This window comes from Coffea eugenioides, chromosome 9, assembly GCF_003713205.1.
Source record: "Coffea eugenioides isolate CCC68of chromosome 9, Ceug_1.0, whole genome shotgun sequence".
NCBI classification, from domain to species: Eukaryota; Viridiplantae; Streptophyta; class Magnoliopsida; order Gentianales; family Rubiaceae; genus Coffea; species Coffea eugenioides.
The window spans coordinates 41,443,079-41,461,549 of NC_040043.1; the positions used below are offsets into that span (position 1 = coordinate 41,443,079).

Genomic DNA, 18,471 nt, shown 5'->3' on the forward strand with positions numbered 1-18,471 from the left:
TGGCAACAAGGGAGGCAAAGAACTAAACCGCCCTTTTTTCTTATATACAAGGTAGATAATAATGACATATCATGTATATATATTATAATTATTACTTTTCATTTCATTTATATACTTTTATTATTTAATATTATTTACATTTCCTCATTAATTATATACTTTCAATATTTTCATTAATATAACTTAATATTATGGTTTATTTTCATTAATTATTTATATTGTACTTGAATATATTTTAACGCCTGTTCAATATCCATCTATTAGAGACAAAAATGAAAAGAAGTTTAAATTTTAAAATCATTTTTAGAGGACGAAAAGTTTAATTATGACGAGCAAAGCCAGGGAGATGTATTTTTTTTATAAGGAAAAAAAAAAAAGGGCTTGAGATGGCTAGGCATCACATGAACAGTGACAACAATGCTGTCGTTTTATAAATCACATCAACTCTCTCTCTTTCCAACACTCCGACATTTGATTGGTTCAATTGTCGCTATCCTTGGATCCTTGGGATTTTTCAGGATTCCTAAAAGGGACCCGACAAACCCGAGAAAAAAAAAAGAAAATCAGAGAATTAAGAAAAACACGTGGTAATTTGGCTGGTGAATGACCAAAGCTTACGTGGATCAGGCATGGCCTGTGACCCCACGCCACATCCCGCCAGCCCTGCTCGACACATCCCTCCAACATTAACTAGCTCCCAACCCCCCCCCCCCCCCCCCCGCGGCGGCTCTCTTAATAAAGTATAAAACACAGCACAGCTTCTCTTTCCGGCCTTTCTGGAAACAAACAAAACTAACTTCCTCCTTTTTTCTGATTCTTATTTTCTCATAGAAATAAATACAAGAGATTTCAATTTTCAACCAGAGTTGTTCTTTTCCTTAAATTCGACCTTTCTAGTACTGCAGCAAGTACAACAATTATGACTGTAGATTAATTGATAAGAGCGAGATTTCCTAGCCCTTTATTATTAGTTGTACGGGTCCAGGAAGATAATAATGGGGATTCCTTCTTGGGACGATATCGTCTTGATCGAGCATGGGAAGAATTCCGGTGAACCGAGCGTTGTCAAGGTGAACTGCCCTGATAAGGCCGGACTCGGGTGTGATCTCACTCGCATTATTCTCGAATTTGGACTCTATGTCACCCGTGGAGGTTTGTGATTATACTAACCATTTTCAATTTTAGATTGCATTCTTCATGCAATTCCAATCTTGGCAGTTGTGGTTTACAAATCTCTTTGCACAGGATGGATTTCTGATTTTATTCATGTGTGTTGAGCTTGACAACTTGCAATAGTTTGTCAGAATTGTTGATGATGGAGCTGACATGCATGTGCATATAGTGCTGTTAGCTTCTTTCCAAACCAAATGGTTGGTTTCCAGATTCCATATAAAACATTAACGATAGATGATAAACAGGGCATGGGCATAGAGATTTGCAGACAAGCATATCTTTTGGTTTGAGTATTATACCTTGTTCTCATGATCAGAGAATTTTCTTTTCTTGTTATTTTGTTGGTAGATAGTTAAGCTGCTCCTCAGGTTGATGCTCCATTGTGAATCCTTTTTGTTGTTTCTCATAGTCAGTAAACTAGGAATGGTTAAGGAAACAGAGAAGTTTTTGGTTACGTCCTTCTGAAGGCATTTATTATTTGATGGTAGAGGCTCCAGATGATTTTACATATGAATAACAGTTTCTTGAAGGAGCCACATGGTGTTTGTCTTTTTTTTTTTTTAATCGTATGTCTCTTCAATTAACAGAATCATTCGCAATTTTTGTGCTATGTTAATTTATGCAGTTTCTCTAATTCTTGAACACGTTGATAAAAGGTTGGAGTTATATGCCTTTTCCGTGTACACAAGATGTTGCATATAACACTATGTTTTTGTGTTTCTATTACAGATTTCTCTACTGATGGAAAATGGTGTTACATCGTGTTGTGGGTTGTTCCACGTCCAAGCTCTTTGAAGATTGATTGGGAGAGCTTGAAAAGCCGGCTTCTCTCTGCTTGCCCATCATGTTTGATTTTGTCCTACTTCAATCAACAATCTAGTTGTTCCCCTCCCCCCCAAGTCTACTTGCTGAAGGTTTTTTGCTTGGATAGGAAAGGACTCTTACATGGTAAAGTTAGGACCCCACTTCCTTCTTTCCATTTTTCCTGTGTATTTTTTATTTTTTGACAAGATTCTGTGGGTTTTTTCTTCAGATGTAACAAAGCTCCTTTGTGAGCTCGAACTAAGCATTCAAAAAGTCAAAGTGATGACAACTCCAGATGGCAAAGTGTTAGACCTTTTCTTCATCACGGATGGCATGTGAGTCATAAGCCTGACTCTTTAATAATTGCAAAGAAGCTTTTTTGATGCATCTGTCATCATCTTGTACTTTTTCTTACTTTCTCTATTATTGGAACTATGGATATTTATTTTTATTGTGAACTATTGATGTGACTCATGATGTTGTTCTTGAGCTTTCAATCACCTATTTCTTGTCATTTTGTGTAGTGCTTGATGATTTTGTTGTTTCTCATTGCGTTGCGATAGTTAATCTGGAACTTTCTTGAACCCCTCCCCAGACTTCTCCTAAAAATTTTGATTGTGTGGGGACTAGTGAACAAATCCCTTATGATGCTGCCTAATGTTGCTCAGTTTTTGTGTCATAAGATCGTTAGTCACTGTTGGCCACTTTGAAGGATACACAATTGACAATTTTTGGGTCTCCTGCATCATCTATCCTTTGTCTTACTTTATCATCTATGACATCAGGGACTTGTTACACACTCAAGAAAGACGGAACAAAACTTGCAAACATCTTGGCCTTGTTTTAGGCGACTATTGTATCAGCTGTGAACTTGAGCTAGCTGGGCCTGAATATGTTGGTCAGCAGGACTTCTCCTCTTTGTCACCGGAAGTTGCTGAAGACTTATTCAGTTGCAAGTTGTCCCACAAAGATGCTTGTTCACAGGTTGTCACTTCTAAAGTGGCAAGGGTTAACAAAGCTATGATCACCGTGGATAATGTGTTGAGCCCAGCCCATACATTGCTCCAAATACAATGCACTGATCAAAAGGGCCTCATCTATGACATTTTGAGGACGTTCAAGGATCTAGATATTCAGGTATGCCATTGCAAAACTTCTTTGGGTGTATTGTTTATAACTAACTGGAACTGTTATCTTGTACTAAATTTGGAAAAACAGCACCCTTTTTTTCCCTCTGGAAGTGCTTGTGCTTTAAGGACCTTGAGTCGTAAATTTATTGACTGGATTATCAAGAATTTAATGTTAGTTGCTTCTGAACTGTATTGAGTTTTCTGTGCATTATCCAGGATAGGCCAGTTTATATAGTTTAGTATTGGACAATTGTTTAAAGGATCTTTCTTGGATAAGGGGGTCAGGCTTGATGTTAGGTCCTCCATATTTACAAGCAATCATTTGAATCTAGAGCTTCTCACTTGAGTTGACATGGACTGAAATACTGTGTGGGAAATGTTGCAATGCCAATTTTTGCTGTTTTCTTCTAGATTGCTTATGGAAGAATTCCTCCATATTTCTTCTAGATTTCTTCTAAATTGGCATTCCTTGATTTTCTTTGTAACTTTGAGGGAAATGTTGCAATGCCAATTTTTGCTGTTTTCTTCTAGATTGCTTATGGAAGAATTTCTCCTACTGCTAAAGGATATCGGAACATGGACCTGTTTATCCAGAAAAGAGATGGGAAAAAGATTGTAGGTGATGAAAGTCAAGTTGCTTTATGTTCTCACCTAAAGGAAGAGATGCTTCATCCGCTGAGAGTCACCATTACCAGCCGTGGCCCTGATACAGAACTCTTGGTTGCTAATCCTGTTGAGTTATCTGGAAAGGGAAGGCCACGTGTTTTTTATGATGTTACATTTGCCCTAAAAACACTTGGGATCTGTATATTTTCGGTATGAAAACACATACTTTAAACAATTACACGATCTTGGTTTCTTTTGCTCTTCCAGCTCACTGGCCTTCCCCCAGCCTCTCTCTCTCTATGTGAACGAACTTACTTTTGTGCATTTAGAGAAGAGCGAGAAGTCCTTCAATTATACCTATTCAAATTACTTATCCTTTTGATTCATTTGCAGGCTGAGATTGATAGGCATTCAACATCAGATCGCCAGTGGGAAGTGTATAGATTTCTCTTGGAAGAAAGCCGAGGATTCCCATTAGCTAGCCAGCAAGCTCGAAGTGAGATTGTTGAGAGGGTTAAAGGAACTCTGATGGGTTGGTGAATTTTCAATTAATACCTCACTCATTGAGAACTAGCACTTTGTCTCAGGGTGATGTATTCATAAGGCATCAGGTTTCTGAAGGCAATATAAGAGCATTTCTGCTCCACTTGAGTTGAGAAGGCTTGCTGTTGCAAACTGTATGGCTCGGCAACAAAGGTTTCAACAAATGAAATACATCAAGCTTCTCACCTTCTGCTCATGTTCTTCTTGTAATCCTTCGATCCTTCGTGTAGCTTAGCAAAAAATTTACCGTTGGCTTTATTTGGTTCTTTTTAGTATGCTCAATTACTTGATATAATTTGTGAGCGTTGTAAAATGAAGAGTGGAATTACTTGCCAAGACCCAAAAAAAAAAAAAAAGAGTAAAGAGGAGAATGATAATAAGGTGTCATGGCTTTGAGCCCCCTAGTAGGAAGTATTCAAGGAGAAAAGAAACGATGATGAAAGTGGGCATATACTGATGTAGGAGTAAATTCTGTGTGTATCAGCCTGCAATAGGTTCGACATTGTTTTAAATGTTGCTTAGGAAAAATGAATTAGAGGATGAGAGGGCAATCGCCTGGTTGCTTAGTCACCACTCGGGGCATCTAATGGTGACCTCAAAACTTCCCATGGACGTATGATGCAAAGAAGTCCCAGCAGAAATGGTGTTCAATTTTGCCTGGATATCTAACTACAGAAGTGTACCTGCAAGATCTTGAAGTCTGGAATTGCAATTATCAACGTGTAAACTCAGAGAGGGACTAAAGGTGCTGAGAAATTGGCCAAGTTCGGCCTGTCACACAAACTGTGAAGACGAATTGGCCCTAAAGTTTGAACAGGCATGAGTAGTCTCGTATGGTGGCCTCATTTTAGAAATCTGTTGTACCCGGAAGAACATATAAAAGCTCCGGCCAGGTCAGCAATGGTTTTACCGAGGCTCAGCCAGCCGTGCACGTCAGAAAACAACTTTCATTTTTACTCGTGGAGATAGGCAGTCCTATTTTCTTTCTCTCTTTCCTTTTTTGTTTTAAGCCTCTTTTTCTTGGGATGAATCCAGGTGAGTGCTTCTCATGAGCCATGAGGGAGAAAGACTAGAGTGTGACCAAACTAATAAGAGTGGACGAGTTTTTTTAAGCAGTTTTAAGTAAGCAATTGATTGGATCTTAAACAAGGGAGATTCTCTAACACGGAAAAGAGCTAAGAGGGAAATAGGAGGATTTCACAGTCGGGAATATGGAGTAACGACTTGGTCGAGTCTTAATTATTTTAATTGGCCCAAGGAAGTTTTTTTCTTTGAAGGACAAGGAAGTTTTTGAAATGCGAGTAACATCTCGACCTACGCTACAAGACTGCATATTTTACAGAAGATACTTGTCAAGCCGTCTGTGGGCCAAAAATAAATCAATTTCCTTGTCATTGCCACCAGTGGGCTGGACGCGTAACAAATTGCCATTTTCCGGCTTCCTTGTGCTCTATTTTATTTTTGAGGGTTTAGGGGGAAGAGGTTGAGCCTTTGGATTGGGTGATTGAAGGGAAATGACATGAGTGGGAAGGAAAGGATAGTTAAAAAGAAAAAAAGGCAGGTTCCCTTTAATTTTGTTTGGACTAAGTATGAAAAGAAAAATAAATAAACAGACACCAGTGTTTTATTTAGATTCAGGAAAGGAAAAGTTCAAGTCTTAATTAATAGAAAAGAAATGGAATAACATATATTTAAAAATTTTAAATTATTTCATTTAATTTAACTCTTTTTTTTTCACCCATTTTTGGATGACAATTAAATGTCAAACAAATAATATAGACCCCTTCCTACCCTTTCTATACGTTCCTTTTCCTCTTCAAAGAAAGGAAAAATGAAGGTCCTTTTCCCACTGCAATGGATCTCCTGTTTTACACTTTGTGTCATTCTCTGTCTCATTTTTTATTATATTATTTTTTCTCTTTCATAAATATTATATTTTAGTTCTTTTTTAGTTTTTTTAAGATTCAATGACTATTAACTTAGTAAAACATAAATACAATAACTTTAAAAAAATAATATATAATAGAAAATTTAAAAATACAGCAAAAAATTCATAAAAATCTCATTTTTTTATGAATTTTATTTTTTGAGAAAAATAAATACAATAATTTAAAATTTTAATATATAATAGAAAATTTAAAAATACAACAAAAAATTCATAAAAATATCATTTTTTATGCATTTTGATTTTGTGAGTTTGTTAAATTTTGTGTATTACTCAGTTAATAGTTATTGGATTTTAATTAAAGAATAACTAAAATATGATGTTTATGAAGGAGAAATGGTAATATAATAAAAAGTGAAATAAAGAGTGGCACAGAATGTGAAACAGAAGATTCGTTGCCTGAAAAATAATGAAGATAGTTACTTAAGAAAAAAGAAAAAGGAAAAACAAGGAATTCCTTTCCTTTCCTTGCCTTAAAAATACCGAAGAAAGTTACTTAAGAAAAAATAAGAAGGATAAAAAAGAAAGAGGGAAAAAAAAGAGAAAATTGAAAATGCTGTTTAACGGCAGCGTTGCACGCATTGCCCTCAAATTTCCCAAGTTTGAAGGTACAACATCAGTTCACTCCCGCCGTCCTCCTCCTCCTCTGAGGTTTCCTATATCATACAATCGATGGTTTCATTCCACTCCTGCTTTCTGGTAGCACTTGGAGTGGAATTAAACGCAAAAAAGCTAGTCTTAGGAGGTCAGATTATTTACCTTTGTTCTTAATAAATCTTTTTAAATTTCTTCTCCACTGCAAAAATTTCTCACCATTCATGCAGAGAAAAACGAAATATATCTTAGTAACTTCGGCTGAGTACAATACTATTGGCAGGTTCCCTTTAATTTTGTTTGGACTAAGTATGAAAAGAAAAATAAATAAACAAACACCAGTGTTTTATTTAGATTGAGGAAAGGAAAAGTTCAAGTCTTAATTAATAGAAAAGAAATGGAATAACATATATTTAAAAATTTTAAATTATTTCATTTAATTTAACTCTTTTTTTTTCACCCATTTTTGGATGACAATTAAATGTCAAACAAATAATATAGACCCGTCCTACCCTTTCTATACTTTCCTTTTCCTCTTCAAAGAAAGGAAAAATGAAGGTCCTTTTCCCATCGCAATGGATTTTCAGTCTTACATTTTGTGTTATTCTCTGTCTCATTTTTTATTATATTGCTTTTTCTCTTTCATAAATATTATATTTTAGTTCTTTTTTAATTTTCTTAAAATTCAATGACTATTAACTGAGTAAAACATAAATACAATAACTTTAAAAAGTAATATATAATAGAAAATTTAAAAATACAGCAAAAAATTCTTTAAAATCTCATTTTTTATGCATTTTTATTTTGTGAGTTTGTTAAATTTTGTGTATTACTCAGTTAATAGTTATTAGATTTTAAAAAATTTAAAAAGAATTAAAATATGATGTTTATGAAGGAGAAATAGTAATATAATAAAAAGTGAAACAAATAGTGGCACAGAATGTAGGACAGAAGATCCGTTACCTGAAAAATAATGAAGATAGTTACTTAAGAAAAAAGAAGAAGGAAAAACAAGGAATTACTTTCCTTTCCTTGCCTTAAAAATACTGAAGAAAGTTACTTAAGAAAAAGGGAAAATTGCACAAATCATCCCTCACATATTAGCGATATGAAAATTTAGTTCCTGAGAATGAAAATGAGCATTTTTAGTCTATTACAAACAAAAAATGATCAATTTTGGTCCCTGTTAGCTTTTTCACGTGAATTCTTGACGGATCCAGTCATGCGAACATCACGTGACCAACTTTTGAGAGACAAAAAGGGCAAGTCACTCATCTTTTTTTTTTTATTTTTTTAAACAAAAAATTGAAAGACCCCATAAAAATTGGGAAAAAAAACCCCAGCAATCAAATAAAAAAAGAAAAGAAAACTACGAAGAAACTATACAAACCAAAAACCCGATAAAAAAAAATCTGGCTACTTCGGAAAATGATAAAGGATAAACAAAATAAAATAAAAATCATCGATCGAGTCCAAATTTTTGAATAAATGTTGCCTCTTCTATCTAATGTGCCGTCAAAAGTCAATGTTGAATTTGGTTGAAAATTGGATATTTGCTTCTTCCATTTGCTTTCCCTCTTCCTTCAAATTTTGTACAAGTGATTCTGAATGAAAGCCGTGATAAAGATGATAATTGATGAAGAAGCACGCCAAAGATTATTTAGTGAATGATGTATGTCAACACTAATGCCAGCAGCATCAGAACGTAGGCTATCCCCTGATCTATCGCAGTACCGTCGCTGCTGGTGGGAGCAGGAGCATTAGCTATGGCAGCGGCGGTGGGGAAAGTAGTGGCTAAAACGAGGCAAAATGACAGCCACCAATGCAATTGAACCCCTTGACACCACCTCCATTGTTGGATAGGTTAGTTTTGTCTCCGAAAGAATATCGGTTTCCGTTCCTCTGCGATGTGAACAGAAGAATATTGGATTTCTTATGAGTCGCAGCAGCAGGGTACGGTGGCAAGTCACTCATCTTAACCAAAATCTAAACTTATGGGATTTTTTCTTTGCTGATTTTTGTTGCCACCCCCAATTGCTTCGCTTCAGAGGCTCAAAGTCTTAGACTTTGGCGATAATCAGTTGTTCGGCGAGTTACCAAGCCAACTGGGTGAGTTGACTCGTCTTGAAATCCTCACCCTCGGTCCCAACCTCTTCACTGGTGTCAGTCCGCCGGAGCTCGGAAACTTGGCCTTCCAAGTAAGTTTGGGAGTTCTCCATGGCAACTTCAAAGAAATTTAGGGATTTGAAGTGCTTTGAAGGAAAAAAGATACCGGTCCTCTACATTTTGGTCAAGATCTGAGTGATTTGCCCTTTTTGTCCCTCAAAAGTTGGTCATGTGATGTTTTCGTGACTGGATTCGTCGAGAATTCACACGAAAAAGCTAACAGACACCAAAATTGATCATTTTTTGTTTGTAATAGACTAAAAATGCTCGTTTTCGTTCTTAGGAACTAAATTTTCACATCGTTAATATGTGAGGGACGATTTGTGCAATTTTCCTGAGGAAAAAGAAGAAGGATAAAAAAGAAAGAGGGAAAAAAAAAGAGAGAAAATTGAAAATGCTGTTTAACGGCAGCGTTTCACGCACCGCCCTCAAATTTCCCAAGTTTGAAGGTACAACATCAGTTCACTCCCGCCGTCCTCCTCCTCCTCCTCTGAGGTTTCCTACATCATACAATCGATGGTCTCATTCCACTCCTGCTTTCTGGTAGCACTTGGGGCGGAATTAAACGCAGAAAAGCTAGTCTTAGGAGGTCAGATTATTTACCTTTGTTCTTAATAAATCTTTTTAAATTTCTTCTCCACTGCAAAAATTTCTCACCATTCATGCAGAGAAAAACGAAATATATCTTAGTAACTTCAGCTGAGTACAATACTATTGGCAGGTTTTAGTCTAGCGTTAAGGAAGTTTGTTTCTTTATAAAGCTCTTATTGATATAGGGTTGAGTTAAATTTTATGTTTCAGAAAGAATTTGACGGAAGGAAGGAGCAACGCGAAGAAAATACTCCACAATTAAGTATTCCGTCTCGGCAAAAAAGATGTAGTAATGACTTACCGTGCAAATTAATTATCTGAAAGGTCCATAGTAGTTGACAAGACTTGATTCTGGTCACCTGTTTCTGATGGAATTTGAAAACCTATTCAAAAGAAAAAGGCTATAACAGCAGACCTGCAGAGAATGTTGTAATAACTCTTGGTACTCAGTCTTTCTAAAATAACTTGGTTACCGATATTGCTTTGTGTCCTTGTCCCAATTCCAGCACATAAACTATATGTATTTAGTATTTGCCTTGTGATATTGCAGTGGCTCTAGGGCATGTTCAGATTGTTGCCAGCCTGGAAAGGTAGGCATTTTTCAACATCTCTTCCATATGTTCGATCCAACTATCATTGGTATTCCACGAATGCAATCTGCCTTCAGATTCCACCAAATGACATTGAGGATGAGAAGAATGAGATTGATTTTGAGCTTTTATTCAGCTCATGCACCAAAACTGATATCGTTAGGAGGCTTCATGCCCTCCTTATTGTCTCAGGGAGGGCGCAGAGACTGTCCCACACAACTAGACTTGTCAATCTTTATGCCCATCTGGGTGATGTTTCATTATCTTGCAGTACTTTTAATCAGATACAAACAAAAGACACCTATAGCTGGAACTCGATGTTGTCAGCTTATGTTCGTAATGGCCAATTTACTGAAGCCGTTAATTGTGTTTACAAAATGTTGTCAATGTCTGATGTTCGGCCTGATTTCTATACTTTTCCTCCGGTTCTGAAAGCTTGTGGTAGATTAATTGATGGGATGAGACTACATGGTTGGGTTTTCAAATTGGGCTTGGAATGGGATGTTTTTGTTGCTTCTGCACTGGTCCACATGTATTGCCGCTTTGGGCAGTTTATTGTTGCCAATAGGATCTTCAAGGACATGCCATCTCGAGATATGGGCTGCTGGAATTCTGTGATATCTGGGTTCTGTCAGAATGGGAATGCAGCGGAGGCGTTGGCAATCTTGGATCAAATGAGATTGGAAGGAATTAAGATGGATTCAGTGACTGTTTCTAGCATTCTTCCTGTTTGTGCACAAATGAATGATAGTTTACGAGGCATGCTGGTTCATTTGTATGCCATAAAGCATCACTTGGAAGTTGATGTTTATGTGTCCAATGCCCTGATTAACATGTACGCTAAATTTGGTGAATTAGAAAGCGCCCAGAAGGTTTTTGATCAGATGGTGCTCAGAGATATAGTTTCATGGAACTCAGTGATTGCTGCATATGAGCAAAATGATCTCCCAGGTTGTGCAATCTACTTCTTTCATCAGATGCAACTCAATCAACTTCAGCCAGATTTATTGACAATGGTAAGCATAGCTTCCAGCATTGCTCAGACTAGAGATTGTGTTTCTGCAAAATCCATCCATGGATATATTTTACGGAGATGTTGGATTAATGAAGATGTTGTACTTGGAAATTCAATTGTTGACATGTATGCTAAACTGGGCATTATGGACTCTGCACGCATGGTTTTTGATGAAATGTTTGTTAAAGATGTGGTTTCGTTTAACACAATGATCGCAGGTTATGGTCAAAATGGTCTTGCAAGCGAGGCCATTGAAATATTCCGCATGATGCCTTGCAAAAACATAACACCTGATGAGGGTACTTGGGTTAGTGTTTTACCTGCTTATGCTCATCTTGGAGCCTTGCGAGAAGGGACTAAAGCTCATGGCCAGGTTTTCAAAAGAGGTCTACATTGGGATATCTTTGTGGGCACATGCCTGGTTGACTTGTATGGAAAGTGTGGGAGACTGGATGAGGCATTGCTTTTATTCTATGAGGTTCCCAGGACTAGTTCTGTCCCTTGGAATGCAATTATAGCTTGCCATGGAATTCATGGATGCGGTGGGACATCTCTACAACTATTCAGAGATATGCTGGATGAGGGGGTACAGCCAGATCACATAACCTTTTTATCCATATTGGCAGCTTGCAGCCATTCAGGCCTGGTTGACCAAGGTAAATCATATTTTCACCTGATGCAGCAAGAATATGAAATTAAACCTGGTATGAAGCACTATGGGTGCATGGTGGACTTGTATGGTAGGGCCGGACATCTGGAAAAGGCATACAATTTTATTAAATGTATGCCTGTACCTCCTGATGCTTCCGTATGGGGTGCTCTTCTTAATGCTTGTAGAATCCATGGAAATATTGAGTTGGGTAAAGTGGCTTCGCACCACTTGTTTGAAGTTGATTCAGATAATGTTGGGTACTATGTCTTATTGTCAAATATATATGCAAATGTTGGGAGATGGGAAGGGGTTGATGTGGTAAGATCATGGGCTAGAGACAAGGGATTGAGGAAGACACCTGGGTGGAGCTCGATTGAGCTAAATAATATGATTGAGGTATTTTATACTGGACATCCACAGTCTGAAGAGATGTACATGGAACTGGCCATTTTAACTGCCAAAGCAAAAGACCTTGGTTATGCTCCAGACTACAGCTTTGTGTTGCAGGATGTTGAGGATGATGAGAAGGAAAACATTCTCACAAGTCACAGTGAGAGATTGGCTATTGCTTATGGAATCTTAAATTCACCCCCAAAAAGCACTATTCGAATTTTTAAGAACTTGCGTGTTTGTGGAGACTGCCACAATATGACTAAATTTATATCTAAGATCACTGAGAGGGAGATTATTGTGAGAGATTCAAACCGTTTTCATCACTTCAAAGATGGATTTTGTTCTTGTGGAGATTATTGGTAACGACTGGATGTCATTACTTGGTGCTGAAAGTTTCCCATTTGGATTGATTTTCAAGTTCATCCAAGATCCAGGGTAAGAACTTATAGTGGTTTCTTTTCTGAAGGAACATTCTTGGCCATATTGTACGAAGTATATTATTTAGGATCAGAGTTATAGGTATTTATATTCTCAATTTGCAATTTTTTTAATTAGTCAAGTGCTGAACAAGAGCATATTAAGGACACTGACAATAGTGTCGGGTGATTATTGTTTAGACAGGGATGCATTAAATGATAAGCTCAAGAATGCTACAATGTTGGGTTTTGCAGATTTTAGCTGGTTATTATGGGCCCTGGTTTTCTTCCTTTGGTTTCATCCACAATTTTAGTACCAGCCTTTATTGTTGGATTCAGCTTGCTTCATTTTAAATTAATTTTTCCTGTTTATTCTGAATGAATTCTTAGTCAAAATAAATGTGAAAGTCATTCCAACATGGGAGAAAGTATCAAAAAAGCTATTTACCAAATGCAAGCATGTTGATAGTTTTCAAGACTCAGTGATGTGGCTATGATAACTGTGGGGAATGTTGTAACTAGTTCCCGATTTCTAGCAAAATCTTTCTTTTCCCCCTTAACTGCCCCCCCCCCCCTCTCTCTCCCCAACACCCAAATCTTTTTTAGTATTAGTTAATCACTGCTCTGTGAAGCTCTAGTAATTAATCTTAAGTTATTATGTCAACATGGAAATGTAGAAAATTATCAATGCTCGAGTGATTTTCTGTTTTTGGTTGTTTGAGCAGGAAAGATTCATTGGATTATTATGACTGTCACTGAATTTAAAGTGAGTTGTGAATCTAGACTCTGAATTTTTTTCCATTTTTGAATGTTTCACGGTTCTACTTTGGGTCCCTGTATTATTCCCGGCAGAAGGGAATCTGTAAGGTTTCTCAGCAATAAGCATGCATCTCATGAACATTTACCTTACATGATTGTCCTTTTATCTGCCAGTCTTTCTTAATCCTCAGCTGGTCATTTTCAAATCAGAAATGCTGACAGGCCTGACTTTCTTTCCTGATTTTTCAACTAATGACTGAACTGAACTCAAAGGATCTTTTGCAGATAGTTTTGCAAATGGTATCGTGATCTACCTACAGAATTGCTTCCAAAACTTGGAGAAACCTGGATGAGGCCGTTGCCTATTAAAAAACAGATGACAATCCTCTATGCTCCTTTAACTTGGAGATATTGATTTGCAGAGTAAACTGCAGAGATCCTTTTCAGGAGGAGAACATGAACCTATAATTGACAACTCCGCGGAACCAGTGCTCCTTGAATCAGACCTGTTCCTGCAGTACATTACAGCCATCTGAGTCGGTCTTGCCATGAGAAGGAAGCTGGAATATGATTCTCTAAGGAATGATGCTAGTTTCTAGGTGAGCTTTCTTTTCATACAAGTCAAGCAGCCATTGGCAATTCTGATTATTTGGCCACTGCCGTGCAATTCCTTGAAGGTCTGTTTTTCGCTGCTAGTTGACAACCTTCATGAACAAGTAACAATTGTCATTATTTCACAGCCCATCCGACAATAGGTAAATTTATTTGGTAACAATTATGTCCAATGAGTTGTGTAGCTGCCGTTCTTATCCTTTGTTTACATTGATTTATTACTGCTTACATCCAAAATCATCACTAAATTGAGTGAGAATTTACTGTTTCCAAGTGTCAAATTTGAACGAAAAGATTGTAGGGAAATTTTACTGCAATCCTGTTTGGCCTTCATATCTAACTGCGAAAATGAACACTGTTCTATCAATTTGACACACTGTTTAACGTGCAAATGTCGGTATATGCATTCCAGACGGCGTATATGGATGATATTTGCCTGTTTAGTACATTGAATTTCTTCATCTTTTTAAAAATTGTTAATGTGAAAATGTGGTAGATTTCCACCTTCTGATTACCCGATAGATTCGGTTTTTTTTCTTCGATAAATTCAAGAAACAATAAATTTAATTTAATTCAAAGATACAACAACAGTTCTAGGGAAACAATTAATAATGAATGGTACCCAATAAATTCGGCACCATTGCTACGGTACCTATATGTCCGGAGAATAGACACAACCTAGAAAAATATCTTCCCTTAAAAAGGTTGGGAACTAAAGAAATAGAATCATTGCAGTGACTTGTGAGCTCAGGGTAACATCTGAAAACAAATCCAAGAGATATGTGCTCCCTGGAGAAGCGAGGCAGCGTCTTTATACTGACCCTAACCGGCAACGATGACCACCGGTTAAACCCGACGCTCATCGACTCCATCCGGGCCGCGCTCCAGCAAGTCAAAGCCGAATCTACTGGCCCCTCGGCCCTGATAACCACGGCCCAAGGTAAGTATTTCTCCAACGGCTACGACCTTAAGTGGGCCGGAAGCAATGTCGGCGGCGCACAGCTCATGTCCTCCAAGCTTCGTTCTCTCGTTTCCGAACTAATCACTCTGCCCATGCCCACCATCGCGGCTATCACCGGCCACGCCTCCGCAGCCGGCTTCGTCTTGGCGCTGTGTCACGACTACCATCTAATGCGAAAGGATCGAGGGTTTCTCTACGTGAGCGAGCTGGATATCGGATACAAGGTTCCTCTCTGGTTTGCGGCTTTGATAAAGAGCAAAGTTGGCTCGCCAAAGGCACGGCGGGAGATGATAATGAAAGCGGCTAAGCTGACAGCTGAGATGGCTCTGGAGAGGGGCATTATCGACTCGGCGCATGATGGCGCGGAGGAGACGGTTGACGCTGCCGTGAAACTAGGGGAGGAGTTGGTGAGAAGGAAGTGGAGTGGACACATGTACGCTCAGAATAGGACGGCTGTGCTGGATGAGGTGTTGAGTACGCTTGGATTTGACGAAACCGTGGGTGATTATGGGAGCTCAACCAAGACTTTTTCAAGACTCTGAGATATTCCTTTGTAATAATCCTACCCTATAAAAAAAAAAAAAAAAGAAGTCATGTTTGTTCGTTTGTCTTTTTCATGTTTAATTTTAATAGTATTGGTTTTTGGAAAATGAGGTGGAAATTGTGAAAGGAGGAATACTAGTTGGGGTGGCTTAGGGGCAGGAGCAATTATGTTCTAGGTGCTGTCGTTCTTGTTAAATTGTACTAGCGTACGAGTTCTTTACAAAATAATGCAAGGCGTGATTGATTCGTGCAACTAAAAGGCCAAAAAAGCAAGTGTGGAGGCGACGGTTACCACGGATTCAAGAAGACAAGATAAAGAAGTAGAAAATAACACTTCATGTTAGACATCAAGATTGACACCTTCTCTAATTATCCAAACTTCCAAACTTGGGCCTGTATTGTTATCTTTTTAAAAGCTGACACAGCTCATCTACGGATAATTGTTGGTTCACCAATTTGAGAGTTGACCTGATGGCAAAGAATGACAACGTAATGGATTAAATAGGTTGCAATCAAGCCCTTCGCGTCAAAACTCGGCTCGAACTCGATATTGACGCTCGACTTGAATTCGATTAATATCGAGTTCGAGCGCTAAATTTAATTCGAACTCGAGTTCAAACTCAAAATATTAAGCGCAAGCTCGAATATATATATTTTTTATTTTTTATTTTAATAGTAAAATTATATATATATATATATTCATAATATTTTATTATTTATTAAGAAAAAATATTATTTTTAAAAATAAAAATAATTATTTTTTATTTTTTTCAAGCTCGAGTTCTAGTTTTAAATTGCTAGTTCGTCGAGTTCGAACTCGAATTTGAGTTTTATAAAATTAAGCTAAGACTCGCCTCGATTAGTCCAAAATTCGATTCGACTCCATTCGACTCGTTTGCAACCCTAAATGGATATACAAATAAATAAGAAATCGAGGTTTAATATGAGCTAATGAACTCTGATACCTGTACCTATTACAATTAAAAAAAAAAAATGCACCATACAAGTTAATGCTATCTACCTTTTCTATAACTATTATAATATAAGTTGTATGGGCAAATGATATTGGCACTTTAAACTGGTTTTAGGTACTCCATTCTTATTTTTTAGTTAATGAAATGACACAGAAAACCTATAAAATGTTTTAAGAGACGAAATTGGCCCTTTTTATGTATTTGCTGATAGCTCTCCCTATTTCCTTTTCAATTTGTTCAATTTTCACTAGTCTTACACTAGCCCTAAATTGTTGTATCATTAATAACGGATGAATTTTTTTTAAAATATTATTCTATAAATGCTGTATGATTATAAAATATTTAGTAATTCATAAGTAAACTATTATTCTTTGTGGTTTGGGTTTTGAAGTTGTGTATTATTTTTTGGAATTGTTCATTACTATTCTTTACTAGAACTTTACAACTTTAACCAACTATATGTGTGCATGAATCTATTTACATTAAGTTTTAGAACTTTGTAATCAAAAGTTTAGTGGTCTTCACAAAAAAATAATGCAAAAGCTATCATTTACTATGCCTTGGAGGTATTTTTGGTATTCAATTTGTTAAAGAATACAGGTTTTAGATGTTTTTGTCATTTTTAACTAAAATAAACAAGCGTAGAGTGCCTGGACTTTTATTTTTCAGTGCAAATATCACTTCATTATAAGAATTACGTATTACTTTGTGGATTGACTAACCCAAAATCAGGCTGACTGCTGACCATCTTGTTTGAAAATACTCTTGCTTGTTTGTTTCTGATTACAGCTGCCTATCCTGACTTGGCCAAAAAAATAAATAAAAACTTTGCTTGTTAGGCTGATCATACTCCCTATACCATAATAAAGTCTCCATAAACAAAATGTTAGCTCATTAATCTACGTATAGAGGGCTAACTCTCAATAATAGTACTAGTTGTTAATTAGTAGTACAAAAATATGTGCACTCTTGAGAAGAGAGGCAACCTCTTCATCTTAACCATCATCGGTGATGATGAGCACCGGTTGAACCCAACGCTGATAGACTCCATCAGGGAGGCTCTGCACCGTGCTCGGGGTGAGTGTAGTGGCCCCTCCGCCCTCATCACCACAGCCCAAGGAAAATTTTTCTCTAACGGCTATGATCTTGCATGGGCCCAATCCGACAGATCCCGGTTACTGCTCATGGACGCCAAGCTCCGGTGTCTTATTTCCGACCTCATCAACTTCCCCATGCCCACCATCGCCGCCGTCACAGGCCATGCCTCAGCAGCTGCCTTCGCCTTCGCCATGGCCCACGACTACATCCTAATGCGCAAAGATCGGGGTTTTCTTTACATGAGTGAGCTGGATATTGGGCTTGTGATCCCGCCATGGTTTGTGACTTTGTTGAAGTCCAAGGCCAAGTCACCGGTGGCTTGGCGCGAGGTGGTTTTGAAAGCGGCTAAGTTGACGGCTGAGATGGGAATGGAGATGGGCGTTGTTAGCTCGGCTCACGTTAGTGCAGAGGAGACGGTAAAAGCAGCTGTGGAACTAGGGGAGGCGTTGGTGAAGAGAAAATGGGACGGAGAAGTATACAGCGAAAACAGGAGGATGGTGTTTGCTGAGGTGCTGGCTGCGGTTCGTTCGCATGAAACCGGTGCCGGCGGTGATGATGAAAAGCCTGCGGAATCCGTCGCTAAGACTTTGTCCAAGCTGTGACTTGAAAACCTTCTTGCTGTTGGATTCATTTCTTTGCATGTATCTGATATGGCCCATGCTTTTTTTATTATCTAGTTGTTTACAAGTAAGACCAATAAAGTTGAAGCAAAAAATAAATTTTTTATTGAAACTTTTTACCTAGTACTCTAATTCTTAAACCAAAAAACTTTCTAGTGATGGCAGTAAAAGTTTTCTTTAATCGTGATTAAAGATAGCTTTTCCTAGCTTTGAATTCATTTCCTTGCATGTATGTGGTGTACTGTTGTACCTATTTAACTTTTTAGGATTAATTATTCTTTTTTTT

The 18,471-nt window shown here is 37.5% G+C and overlaps 4 protein-coding genes across 5 annotated transcripts; all 4 read left to right on the plus strand.

Annotated features, from left to right (window-relative positions):
• The first annotated feature begins 770 nt into the window (after window positions 1–770).
• LOC113783058 (ACT domain-containing protein ACR9) lies at window positions 771–5,243 on the plus strand. Its single transcript, XM_027329079.1, has 6 exons — window positions 771–1,152; window positions 1,903–2,121; window positions 2,207–2,312; window positions 2,763–3,114; window positions 3,639–3,923; window positions 4,107–5,243. Exons 1-6 carry the CDS (start codon window positions 996–998, stop codon window positions 4,251–4,253), a joined length of 1,266 nt encoding a protein of 421 aa, XP_027184880.1. The 5' UTR covers window positions 771–995; the 3' UTR covers window positions 4,254–5,243.
• A 4,570-nt stretch (window positions 5,244–9,813) lies between these two features.
• On the plus strand, window positions 9,814–13,742 carry LOC113783063 (pentatricopeptide repeat-containing protein At4g33990). Its single transcript, XM_027329086.1, has 2 exons — window positions 9,814–12,637; window positions 13,663–13,742. The coding sequence occupies exon 1, from the start codon at window positions 10,115–10,117 to the stop codon at window positions 12,563–12,565; it is 2,451 nt and encodes an 816-aa protein (XP_027184887.1). The 5' UTR covers window positions 9,814–10,114; the 3' UTR covers window positions 12,566–12,637; window positions 13,663–13,742.
• A 51-nt stretch (window positions 13,743–13,793) lies between these two features.
• Window positions 13,794–15,746, plus strand: LOC113783065 (enoyl-CoA delta isomerase 1, peroxisomal-like). Of its 2 annotated transcripts, none has more exons than XM_027329088.1 (2): window positions 13,794–13,976; window positions 14,725–15,746. In XM_027329088.1, the coding sequence occupies exon 2, from the start codon at window positions 14,770–14,772 to the stop codon at window positions 15,490–15,492; it is 723 nt and encodes a 240-aa protein (XP_027184889.1). In that variant the 5' UTR covers window positions 13,794–13,976; window positions 14,725–14,769; the 3' UTR covers window positions 15,493–15,746. The 2 variants fall into 2 exon arrangements, with proteins under 2 accessions (XP_027184889.1, XP_027184888.1); XM_027329087.1 differs by lacking the exon at window positions 13,794–13,976 and adding an exon at window positions 14,059–14,132.
• A 1,680-nt stretch (window positions 15,747–17,426) lies between these two features.
• LOC113748422 (enoyl-CoA delta isomerase 1, peroxisomal-like) lies at window positions 17,427–18,265 on the plus strand. The gene has a single exon (XM_027291973.1). It carries the CDS (start codon window positions 17,427–17,429, stop codon window positions 18,165–18,167), a length of 741 nt encoding a protein of 246 aa, XP_027147774.1. The 3' UTR covers window positions 18,168–18,265.
• The last annotated feature ends 206 nt before the right edge of the window (window positions 18,266–18,471 follow it).

What these genes read in the sequence shown, in the direction of transcription:
- LOC113783058 (XM_027329079.1), top strand. Translation starts at nt 996, where the DNA reads ATGGGGATTCCTTCTTGGGACGATATCGTCTTGATCGAGCATGGGAAG. An exon ending in TTCTTCATCACGGATGGCAT is followed by an intron (nt 2,313 to 2,762) that starts GTGAGTCATAAG and finishes CTATGACATCAG; the next exon opens with GGACTTGTTACACACTCAAG. An exon ending in TTGGGATCTGTATATTTTCG is followed by an intron (nt 3,924 to 4,106) that starts GTATGAAAACAC and finishes ATTCATTTGCAG; the next exon opens with GCTGAGATTGATAGGCATTC.
- LOC113783063 (XM_027329086.1), top strand. Translation starts at nt 10,115, where the DNA reads ATGTTCAGATTGTTGCCAGCCTGGAAAGGTAGGCATTTTTCAACATCT.
- LOC113783065 (XM_027329088.1), top strand. Translation starts at nt 14,770, where the DNA reads ATGTGCTCCCTGGAGAAGCGAGGCAGCGTCTTTATACTGACCCTAACC.
- LOC113748422 (XM_027291973.1), top strand. Translation starts at nt 17,427, where the DNA reads ATGTGCACTCTTGAGAAGAGAGGCAACCTCTTCATCTTAACCATCATC.